This window comes from Aplysia californica, unplaced genomic scaffold (assembly GCF_000002075.1).
Source record: "Aplysia californica isolate F4 #8 unplaced genomic scaffold, AplCal3.0 scaffold00064, whole genome shotgun sequence".
NCBI lineage: Eukaryota > Metazoa > Mollusca > Gastropoda > Aplysiida > Aplysiidae > Aplysia > Aplysia californica.
The window spans coordinates 1,007,201-1,019,555 of NW_004797334.1; the positions used below are offsets into that span (position 1 = coordinate 1,007,201).

The 12,355-nt window shown below is 39.5% G+C and overlaps 1 protein-coding gene across 1 annotated transcript in view; it reads left to right on the forward strand.

The window, feature by feature from the left end:
* The window catches only part of LOC106011159 (gamma-aminobutyric acid type B receptor subunit 1-like), a 38,811-nt gene that overhangs the window by 14,378 nt on the left and 12,078 nt on the right, over window positions 1–12,355 (forward strand). The window contains exons 3-5 of the mRNA XM_013079801.2: window positions 4,171–4,341; window positions 5,549–5,653; window positions 11,467–11,601. Of these exons, the coding sequence (XP_012935255.2) occupies window positions 4,171–4,341; window positions 5,549–5,653; window positions 11,467–11,601 (411 nt within the window). The remainder of the gene's footprint in view (window positions 1–4,170; window positions 4,342–5,548; window positions 5,654–11,466; window positions 11,602–12,355) is intronic.

Consider the following 12,355-nt stretch of genomic DNA (forward strand, 5'->3'; position numbering starts at 1 on the left):
GTATTCACCCCTTCTCTTCTCGGCCCCAGGTTAAGGGGCCTTGTTCGTTTCGTTTTTGTCCATAAACCAACATGATATCTCATATCACCGACCAGGTTGCTGTGTCTAAGGTCACATTGTCAAAGTTTCCTCCCCTCCCCCCCACCCCCCACCTTCACTCCAGCACAACCCCTGGTCTGTGTCTATGGTCACGTCAAAAATTTCTCCCTACTCCTGGGGACCTTACCCCTGGGGACCTCTTCACAATGAGACAGCGCGTGTTTAAGAGCCTGACAGCTACCTTACCTGGACCACCTGGGCAAGATAACGCACCCACCTTTTGATATTTCTTCCGCAAGAGACCAAATTAATATATCATTAGTAATACTACGGTTTTTGTTGGGATTTTTTTGTTTTGTTTTGTTTTGGGTTGGATTGGGATTTTGGGGGGTTTGTTTTGATCTTTTCCACAAGTAGCCAAATAAATCCTTTTTTTTTCTTTTAATTATAATTTTTTTAAAAATTGAAATGATTGTTTTGGGTCTCTGCCACACGTAGCTGAATAGGCCTTAATGATCAACATGTTCCCTGGTTGTTGCTTTTTCCTACGTCATTAGGTTGTTGTTGTTGTTGTTGTTGTTTTGTTTTTTTTGTCTCTAACAAGAATGAACCATTGTTTTGTCTCCTATTTTTTTTTCGTCTCTTCCCCAAGTAACTAAATAAAATTATGTCCTCTGTTTTTGTCTCTTCTTCAAGAAAACGAATAATAAATAATATATTCCCTATTTTTGTTTATTTCACAAATAACCAAATAAATGATCATTCCCTGATTTTGTTCCTTCCATAAGTAACCAAATTGATTACACGATCTGTTTCATGGGTTTTTTTTTCACTTTCGCAGTTCAAAATGTCAGCAGCTCTATCTTCAAACTTTAACAATGGGTCAAGTGGAAAACAATCTCGGACACATTAATCCGACCACAACTTAACCTATTTTTCAGGATTTTTTTCGACTTGGCTTGTTTAAACGTGATATAATTCAACAATTTAAAAAATACCGGGATTCGAATTATCTAAATGTGAGGCAGCGTGGTGGAATCAGGCTCTTGTCAATTTTGGGGCATGTAGAGTTATTGGCGTCATCTTAAAACTTGTTCGCTTATCTTTATTTCAATGGAAAAAAACATCCATTTATCTTGAGTACAAGTTGAGATATTTGCGAATGAAGGAGGTGGGGGTCACCTGTTTTCAGAGATAAAATTAATGAGAAAATGGCCGCCAAAGATTGGTTATTTCCATAGCTTAAGATTCCGTGGTAACTGAAAATTTACATTTGTTGTGCCTTTAATCAACGTTTTTAAGAAAAATCCCTCAGAAATGAGTTCTTTAATGGGCATGAAAGGTGTTGAGCCAAAAAACAAAAGTTTGATAAAAATTGACATACCTGTGGAAAAATGCAAGTTTCTTCACTTTGATTATTTTGACGAGAGCCTGATTCCACCAAACTGCCAAACAAATGGTTGTTCGCTTGACTGAGTTTATATGAATGTTCTACGGGATCTGTGATGAGTTAAGGACTAGTAGATCTACCCTGCTTATTTCTTTCTCCAAAAATGTGACATGACATGCTAGAATTAGGCGCTCGTCAATTTGTGGGGGCATATAGAGCTATTTGTATCACCCTAAAGCTTGTTCGTTTATTTTGTTTTTGATTTAAAAGCTACTAATTTATCTTGTTTTAAAGTCGAGATATTTGCAATTGAAGGAGTGGCTCACCAGGTGTCAGAGATAAAGTCAGCGAGAAAATGGTGTGCAAATTTTGATGACTTCCACGGTTTTAATGTTCTCGGGAACAGCACAACGGGCCTACATAAAAAAAAATTCGATGGCAACAAGGCTAGAGGTCCAAGAAAGTACTCGATAGATGGGGTCAGGGAAACATTAAATACCCACGGCATCCCCCTGACCCAAGCTCTCCGGCTGGCGACAGAGAGACGTCTCTTTCTTCCCGCGACACCCAAAAGGGTATATGCGGCGGATAAAAGTAAAGTAAACGGACACTGCACAAGTTCATACGCTCGTATTTTTGTGTGCCTTTGACTTTGATCAAATTTAATCACCGTTTTTCTATAAAATCCAATAAGGAATGCGTTTTTAATGGACATATAAAAAGTGTAGAGACCAAAACAAAGAATTCGATATTCTCCAACAGATGGACAAACGCCAGTTTCTTTGACTTCGTTACATCGACCGGCATCTGAAGGCACACAAATGGACTTATCCTTGTAGTTACTTTGTTACTGTGTTACTTGGTTGGAGAACAGGTTTCATCGCAAGGGGTAATAATGCCATAGCTGTTCCTCCCTCCTCTCTAGAATCCATGTAAGGATTTCTGATTGTGCTAGTCATCAGCTGCCTGGATATCCTTCAGAACTTGTCCTGTTTTTCTTGTTTTTCATTGTGCTAGTCATCAGCTGCCTGGATATCCTTCAGAACTTGTCCTGTTTTTCTTGTTTTTCATTGTGCTAGTCATCAGCTGCCTGGATATCCTTCAGAACTTGTCCTGTTTTTCTTGTTTTTCATTGTGCTAGTCATCAGCTGCCTGGATATCCTTCAGAACTTGTCCTGTTTTTCTTGTTTTTCATTGTGCTAGTCATCAGCTGCCTGGATATCCTTCAGAACTTGTCCTGTTTTCCTTGTTTTTCATTGTGCTAGTCATCAGCTGCCTGGATATCCTTCAGAACTTGTCCTGTTTTTCTTGTTTTTCATTGTGCTAGTCATCAGCTGCCTGGATATCCTTCAGAACTTGTCCTGTTTTTCTTGTTTTTCATTGTGCTAGTCATCAGCTGCCTGGATATCCTTCAGAACTTGTCCTGTTTTCCTTGTTTTTCATTGTGCTAGTCATCAGCTGCCTGGATATCCTTCAGAACTTGTCCTGTTTTTCTTGTTTTTCACTTGACCCCTGCAACTATCTCTTCCCAAGTGACCGAATGAATCATCTGTTCCCTGCTGTCTGTCTCTTCCACTGTGATTTCATTTGTGAGGCAGCGTGGTGGAATCATGCTCTCGTCAAAATAATCAAAGTGAAAAAACTTGCATTTCTCTGCAGGTTTCTAAATTTTTATCAAATTTTTGGTTTTTTGGCTCAATACCTTTCATACCCATTAACGAACTCAAATATTTGTATTTTTTTTACTGAAAAACGTTGATTAATGGTACAAAAAATCTAAATGTTTAGTTACCACGGACTCTTTAGCTAAGGAAATAACTAATCTTTGGCGGCTATTTTCTCACAAATTTTACCTCTGAAAGTAGGTGAACCCCACCTCCTTCTTTTGCAAATATCTCGACTTGTATTCAAGATAAATGGATATTTTTTTCATCCCTATAAATACAAGTGAACAAGCTTTAAGATGACACCAATAACTCTAAATGCCCAAAGATTGACGAGAGCCTGATTCCACCACGCTGCCTCACATTTAGCCCTATCTCTCCACCTCAGAATTTAAAGGGGTCAAGTGAAATTCCGGAGAAGTTACATTAATCCTTGCAAGACTTGTCCTACTCTTCCCTTTGTTTATGAAGGGCATGGCTTCTTCTTAACTTGACTTTCTTTCATAGATACAAATGTTTCGGGACAATTTAATTGATTTTGTTCATAGAGGTATTCTGCAGGCATCTTTTTTAAATTGGGGCTGGTATCATGATTTTTTTTTTCGAACAAAGGATTCATCCTCACCCCAAGTATCTCTTCAACCGTTTGTATTAAATAGTGCACCCTCAGTACCACATTTGTCTCTCTTACAAGTAACAGCAATAGCCTATTCCTCATTTTGTCTCCTCCTCAGTGATCGTATTCGACAATAACGCTTATCGTATTCGTCAATATCACGAAAAATTTATTTAAGTAATATCGCCTCACAGTAATTGTATTTGGTAGAATCCCCTCTCCAGTATAATTATTTCTTCTCAACAGTTATCGTACTCGACAGGATCGCTTATCACATTCGACAGGATCGTTTATCACATTCGACAGCAATAAAGTCAACACATTAACCTGGGTTTTTTGTGGGGTTTTTTCAATTTATGTTTTAAAAAAAATATATTTTATTTTACTGTGTTGCTGTTGTTTAAGTCTCATCTAAAAAAGGAACGAATAAATTATCTGTCCCCTGCCTTTTCCCCTCACAGTTATCGTATTCGGCAGTGTCACCCCACCTGTCCAACCAGGATTTGTTCCCGTCATTTTTCCGCGTGATGACGCCGGAGCAGAACTTGACTCACGCACGAGTGGAGCTGTTCCGGGCGTTCAACTGGACGAGAGTGTTTGTCATTTACCAGGACTACAAACTCTTCTCTACGGTGAGTCTCTCTTACACACTCACCTCCCCCCAACCCTCTCTCTCTCTCTCTCTCTCTCTCTGACTCTCTCTGTCTGTCTCTGTCTCTCTCTCTCTCTCTCTCTCTCTCTCTCTCTCTCTCTCTCTCTCTCTCTTTCAACTGCACATGGATGTTGTTTGTAATTTACCAGGACTACAAACTCTTCTCCACTGTGAGTCTCTCAGTTGTTATATTCTCCTACGTTTGGTGAGGGTGAAATGGTATAGGTTTAGCCTGTTTCCGTCGTTTTATGCAAGAACAATTCTGAAATTATGCAAACTGAGCCCAAAAATGTGAAGTTATTCTATTCTGTTAATTTTAACAAAGAATGATAAAAGAAAATTATAAGAAATTATGCAAAAAAATTGTCAAATTTTGCTAAATTATGCTCAGTGCATAAAACCACGGGGACAGTTGAACGCCCCCATTAACATTATTAGGTTACTTAAGAGGCCGGGCCTCCGAGTTTAACGTCCATCTCCGAAAGGACCGAGCCAAATGAGAAACTCGTGTAAAGTGCCTTTCCCAAGGACACAACGTCGAACCGAGCTGAGGCTCGAACCCACGAACCCGCAATCTTACGATTCCGGTAGCCTAACCACTAGACAACCGACGTCACAATCTCACGATTACGAGTCCGGTAAACTAACCCAAAGATAGTACATAACAAGATGGTCCACTCAGCCTATAAAGTGTCCGCCGGAAGTCCGCTCTTTTCTTCAGATGGCGCTGCAGTCTGTTTTGAAGCTCTCTTTCGTTTCTCCAGAAGAAGAATAGGAATAGCACCTCCTTGAGTGCGGAGATCGACTTCTGTTCATCAGCTGTTCGGGTTCGTTTAGAGCAGAGTGTTAGGGGTTTTCAAAAATTATAATGACCTCTCGCCTTTCATTCTAAAGTCAAATTAAACGAAGAAAACAGTCACCCCTTCCTCCGTAACCTTAAAAAGCGTTCTTCCGAAATTTGGATTCTTATTTATTCAAAAACTTGTTAGTTTCACTTTGATCTTTTAAACACAAGTAGGGTAACTCTGTTCGCAAAGGGTGCGCATTTTCGAAGAGGGCGCCACCGAATTTTGAGGACACTTTTTTAAATTGGCTCAAAGAGAATGGTGGCCCCTCTTGCTATGTAGACTCTTCGCCTAACCACTAGACCACTGACGTCACAATCTCACCTCTGTATGTGTCGTCAGCTGTTCGAGTCCATCCAGCGTGACCTTCAGAACGAGAGTATAGAGGTCAAGGACGAGATGCTCATCAGTACTTCCGTCCTCAAACTTAAGGTGGACACTCTCAAAGTAAGTGTGGTTGGTGGAGGGAGGGAGGGAGGGGGGGAGGGAGTTGTTGCTTTTTGTGCTATTTAAATGTTTTATTTAATTCTTTTTGAGGTTATTATTTTGCATCTGTTTTGTCTTTAAGAAAAGATGCCTTAACATTTTTTTACAACCAGTTTTTTCGTTTTTCCTGGTGGTTATTTTGCATCTTTCCATATTTTTTTCTCGGTGGGAAATGTGTTTTATTTTTTTCTGTTTTTATACAACCATTTTTTGTTGTTGTTGGTTTTTTTCTCTTTTAGAAAATATTTTAATCTTTTATCATTTTTTATACAACCGTTTGTTTGTTTGTTTGTTTTTTGGAGGTAATACTTTTGAATTTCTTAAAATATTTTTTTTCTCGTTAAGAAACTATACTTTATCTTCTTTCTATTTTTATATAGATCTAACCAGGTTTATCCTTTCCAGGTTATTACTTCGTATTTTTGGATAACATTGGTTTTTCTAAAGAAAATGTTTAATTTTTTTCTATTTTTATGCAATTCCTTTTTTTCGAGGGATTATTTTGCATGTTTTGACTTTTTTTTGTTTTTTTAAATTTTTTTTTTTTTTGCTCTCTTCTTTTTTCAGACAAACTTGTTTTTCTAAAAAGTGATTAACTACATTTGTTTTGTTTTGACTCTTTTTCAATATGTTATTTTTTCTTTTGTATGAACCTTTTTACAAAGTTGTTAGTTCTTGTATTGCTTTTTAAAAACTGTTTCTCCTGTCTTAGTTTTTATAAAACAGTTTTCTTTGTTTGTTTGTTTGTTTGTCTGTTTGTTTGTTGTTGTTATTTAGAAGATCTTCACTTTCCCATTTCCCTCGTTTTGAAAGCTTACTAGATAGATGCTATCATTATCCAAATCACTTTGAAACTAATGTAAATTTCTCCACACTAGCCTCTCCTGATTCCGTATTGTAAACCGCTGTCTCTCGAGAAAGTGTCAAATCTGCAATAAATCTTGTTTCAAGTGAGAAAAGCTCTGAATAAACGTGGGTGGTTGGCGGGTGCTCTGGTGTGGTTTATTTCTTCTTTCCTATCAAAATCTATCGTCCTTATCTCCCCTTCTTCTTCTTCTTTTTGTTTGTTACTCTCTTGTAACACCTCTAATCTTCTGGCGCTCATATGACCTTATGCAGTTGCGAGTGCCGTAAAACCTTTACTAAAACTAAAACTAAATGTTGTAACTTGAACATTAGTGTCGATAGGTAGAAAAAATGCCACCTTTCAAATGAAAAATAATAAAAATAATAAAAAACCTCCCAAAGATAGATACGTCTTTAGAATAGTACAGGCCTAGGGACACACAAAAACTATCACGCGAACAGATGATACTGGTATGTTGAACTTATCGCACTGGTAAGGGTCCGTGAAATTCACACGAAACGGATTTAAAAAAAAAAAAAAAAAAAATTTAAAAAAAACCCCAAAAGGCCCAGACAAATATGTTGCAGGTGGCCCGACTGAAGTAGAAAACACACACACTGCCCTCCTGTGTTATTTATGAGGGCCTTTGCCAGAACAGTTGTGGAAAATGCAAGAGCAGTTGTGGAAACATTCTGCTGAGCTTTGCGATTTCTAGCTCCTTACACTAAGAGCTGTAGTTGGTTGGCGGGTGCTCTGCTGTGGTTTGCTTCTTCTTTCCTATCAAACATCTATCGTCCTTATCTCCGCTCCTTTTTTATGTTTGTTACTCTCTTGTAACACCTCTAGTTTTCTGGCGCTCATATGACCTTATGCAGTTGTAAGGGCCGTAATACCTCTACTAAAACTAAAACAGAAGCAGTAGGGTACACTCATTTTGACAGAGTAGAAGGATCAACCCAAATTAGACTAACCCTAATTTCCCACCTCTTCCCCCAAGCGCACCCCTTTCCCCACTAATCAACCCATCCCTTCCTACTTCCACCTTCTATCTGCCCCCCCCCCCCCCCCCCCGTGTTCCTATATATAATAATGAAATAAAATAACTTTTAAAAAACAACAACCCACTCCTCACCCCACCTTCCCTCACCCCCACACTTCTACCACCCCCACTCATACCCTGTCCCTTCTTACTCCGTCCTCCTCTCTCCCTCGACCCTCCCCACCCTTCCAGCCCTATACCCCCCCCCCCCCTTTCCTTTTGACACTCAAAAATGCGGATGTGGTTAAAAATTGTGTCCTGTATGAAGTAGATGAATTTTCAAGCAGAGACGTTTATAGCCAACCAGGGTGCGGCAAAGACTTTCAGTTCTACTCGGTGGATAATTTACAAGTGGCAGGCAAGTAGCAAATAAACGACAGCATTGTAGCAACACTCAGGAAACGACAAATGCAGTTTTTGGGACACCTGAATAGACATAACGGTCTTGAACATCTAGCTCTCACTGGCAAAATTGAAGGCAAACGAAAGCAGGGGTAGGCCTAGAACAACAAACATTGTGCTTAGAGAACCTAAACAAAGTAATGGGTAACAGGGAAAGATCAGGGAAACGTAGCTTTTTTTTAGAGCATCCTAGCAAAAGAATGAATGGAGAACCATGATCGCCGATATCTGTCGCAAATTTGGCACTGGATGATGATGATTGTAGCTAGGGGCGAAGCGTCTATATAATCAAATAATCACTGCTTCCCTTCCTAATTTTGAAACATTGTCGCTGTCAAATTCATCCATAAACGTAAACCTCTTAAATTAAATGTCAAAAGACGTTCGTAATCAACAATGAACAGTATGCCTAACATTCAAAACGGTTTCACGGCCACAGAAATAGCCTCCTCACCCCTCTCGGGCCACTCCATAAGCAGTCGCAAGCTTTGATTAAGTAAGCTTAAAGTGAGGCTGGAAGAGTCCACCAATATAGTTGAAGGGAACATGTGCATAGCAGTCTAAGCTGTTTCATTGCCACACATACCCTGTTCACCCCTTTGGGGTCACAGTTAAAATCAATCTCAAGCCCTGATTATGTAAGCTAACTAACACTGGTCGAGTCTACCTCACAAATGTGAGGGGAACTAACTCCTAACAATCTCTTCACTGTTGCAAGTACTTGCTTTTTTTCCTCGACTTTTTACCGTCCTATAATCAGATCGTGACCTCAATTATGACACCAGCTCCTGGCCGTGGAAGGCTAACAAAAACAGCCAAATGTAAAATTTAAAAAATGATAATTGTCATGTTCTACCAAAGAGTTAGACTCACTGGTAGATCTATAACATATAGATCTAGTACTGACGTCTCTGCTTCTTTGCTTTGTGTTTATGTATTCACATCTAAAGTTAAATTTAATTTTAGTTGTAACTGATATTCAATAAGATACTTTCCCGATTATTTTGGCGGTTGAACATACAATATGAATTCCGGATTTGTTTTCATTCACAACTCAGAGTCGCCGCCTCGAGTAATTCTTGTGTCATATCTACAGGCCATATCTGGTCCCGTTTCACTTTGATTACCCTGTCAAACAAGTCAGCCTTCGCCCCTGATTGTAGCAGAACAATGAGTCGACAGTCTAGTGATTAGACGACTAGTTAGACTACAGAACCCGTTGGCTTGTGGGTTCGGGGGTAGGCCTCGTTATATCTTTGGGAAAGACACTTTACAAGGAGTAGCCTCACTTCACTCAGGTGTGAATGGGTACTCAGCCTAAGACAACGAGAGATCTGGTCAGCCCACTTTTCTCTTGGTGTTTTAGCACCTGTAAAATTGCAGCTTGAACTGTATGCTTTCCGGGAAGATGAGAATGTTTTTTAGTGTTCTAAAGTCTGTTAAAGCAATATAAACATATGGGGGGGGGGGGGGGGTAGTTGACAGGTGCTCGCGAGTGGTTTGCTCCTTCTTTCCTATCAAACATTTATCGTCGTTTTCTGTTCTACTTGTTTTTTTGTATGTTTGTTACCCTCCTGTAACACATCTAGTTTTCTGCATTTATATTATCTTATTGTGTTGCAAATGCAGTAAACGTTTTGCTGTCCATGGTTGGCGGATGCTCACGTATGGTTAGCTTCTTCTTTCCTATCAAACATCTATCGTCCTTATCTCCCCTTCTTCTTTTTTATGTTTGTTACTCTCTTGAAACACCTTCTAATCTTCTGGAGCTCATATGACCTTATGCAGTTGGGAGCGCCGTAAAACCTCTACTAAAACCTCTGAACAAAAACTCTTGTTAAAACAAAAGTAGCAATAACGTTGTTAAGAACATATATGTGAGGCAGCGTGGTGGAATCAGGCTCTCGTCAAAATAATCAAAGTGAAGAAACTTGCATTTTTCCACAGGTTTGTCAATTTTTATCAAACTTTTGTTTTTTGGCTCAACACCTTTCATGCCCATTAAAGAACTCATTTCTGAGGGATTTTTCTTAATAACGTTGATAAAAGGCACAAAACATGTAAATTTTCAGTCACCACGGACTCTTAAGCTAAGGAAATAACCAATCTTTGGCGGCCATTTTCTCATTAATTTTATCTCTGAAAACAGGTGACCCCACCTCCTTCATTCGCAAATATCTCAACTTGTACTCAAGATAAATAGATGTTTTTTTTCATTGAAATAAAAACTGGTGAACAAGTTTTAAGATGATACCAATAACTCTACATGCCCAAAAAATGACGAGAGCCTGATTCCACCACGCTGCCTCATATATTATGTCCGTATAAATAAAGCACAGGAGAGCGTGTCTAGGTCGCAGGATGGGGTAACTTTAGATAGTTTAGTTTTCGTTTTTAAAGTTTTAGGGCACTTGCAACACACATATTGATGTCATGTGCTGCAACACGGTGGAACCAGGCTTTTGCAAATGTTGGGGCGTGTGGCGTTACTGGCATCAACTCAGAGCTTGTTCATTTATCTCGTTTTTTGTGAAATGAAATATGAATCTATATTGAATAGAATTCCAGATACTTGCGATTAAAAATATGGGGTTGGTATGGTTTCAGAGGTATGATCAGCCAGAAAATGTCCTTCTCCAAAGTTTGGTTATTTCCATAACTTAGGAGTCTTCAGAAACTGAACATATATTTTTTTACCTTCGATCGACGCTTTTCAGTAAACTCCACACAGAAATATGATTTTAAATGGATTTTACCATAAAGCCTCACGTATGAGTGCAGGAGATTAGAGATATTACTAGAGGAAGAACAGAATAATGATGGTCACTTCTGTTTCATATCTATTTGCAGAAAAAAGACGCACGTATAATCCTGGGGAGTTTCTATGAGGACGAGGCAAGACGCGTAATGTGTGCTGTAAGTCTGTTATTGTGTAGCACATAGGTCTAGATGTGTGGCAAGTTTATCTCTGATAATTATGATAATAACAATAATAGCTTTAAAATTGATGAGAAGAAGAAGAAGAAGAAGAAGAAGAAGAAGAAGAAGAAGAAGAAGAAGAAGATGGAGAGGAAGAAGAAGGAGAAGAAGAAGAAGAATGATTATAATATAACAGAAAAACAATAACAAATAATTATTATCGTTATTTTTATTATCATTATTATTATTATCATTATTAAATGTACCATGATGACCCTGTGACGTATGTACCACGTGACGTATGTACCAGGAAAGGTTTGTTCTGCGTTGCGTATGTATCACGTATGTACCACGTGATGCACGTACCACGTGATGCACGTACCACGTGACCTATGTACCACGTGACCTATGTACCACGTGACATACATACCACGCGACCTAAGTACCCCGTGGTGTATGTACCACGTGACGTATGTGCCACGTGGCGTCTGTACCACGTAACGTATGCACCACGTGATGCATGTTCCACATGACGTATATACCTCATGGCGTATGTACCACGTACAGGTGTACGACTCCGAGGACGGAGACTCCGACCAGGCCTGGTACAAGAAGGTCGTCTGGCTGCTCCCGTCCTTCTTCGACCACCACTGGATGAACTTCACCGGCGACGCCAAATGCACCCCCCACAAGATACGCCAGGTGGGTGGGGGGGGGGTGGGGGCGGGTAGCGTGTTGTATTTAACTCACTCATATGTGTTCTAGCTTTGGTGGAATCGGGAGCTCGTCAATTTTTGGGAATGTGGAAGTATTTGTATCATCTTATCTATCCCCTCCGTTTTATGCCCCAAAAAATCAGAAATTATGCAGACTGAGCCAAACAATGGGAAATTATGCGATTATGCTGATTTTAACAAAGAATGATAAAGGAAAATAATCAGAAATTATGCACAAAAAAAAGAGATGCAAATTTGCTAAATTATGCGAGGCGCATAAAATCACTGGGACAGTCATACGTGTTGTTGCCTTGGTCAAATCAGACGCTCGTCAATAGGGAAAGATCACGACAATGTAAAGCTGTTCAATAGAAAAAAAGCCAATACATCTTGAGCTGCTTTTGTATCTCTTGCTATAAAATTCTCTCCGTTTATAGATACAAGCCTTCAGTCTATAAACTACTATAGACATTACATAGGTACTAACACACACGCGCGCACGTGCGCGCGCGCACGCGCGCGCACACACACACACACACACACACACACACACACACACACACACACACACATAAGCACACTCACATAAGCACACACATAAGCACATACATAAGCACACACAAACACGAACCCACCCACACAGTGCCAGATCTGCGACAGACATCGGCGATCATGGTTTTCCATTCATTCCTTTGCTCGGATGCTAAAAAAAAAACAACGTTTCCCAGATCTTTTCCTGT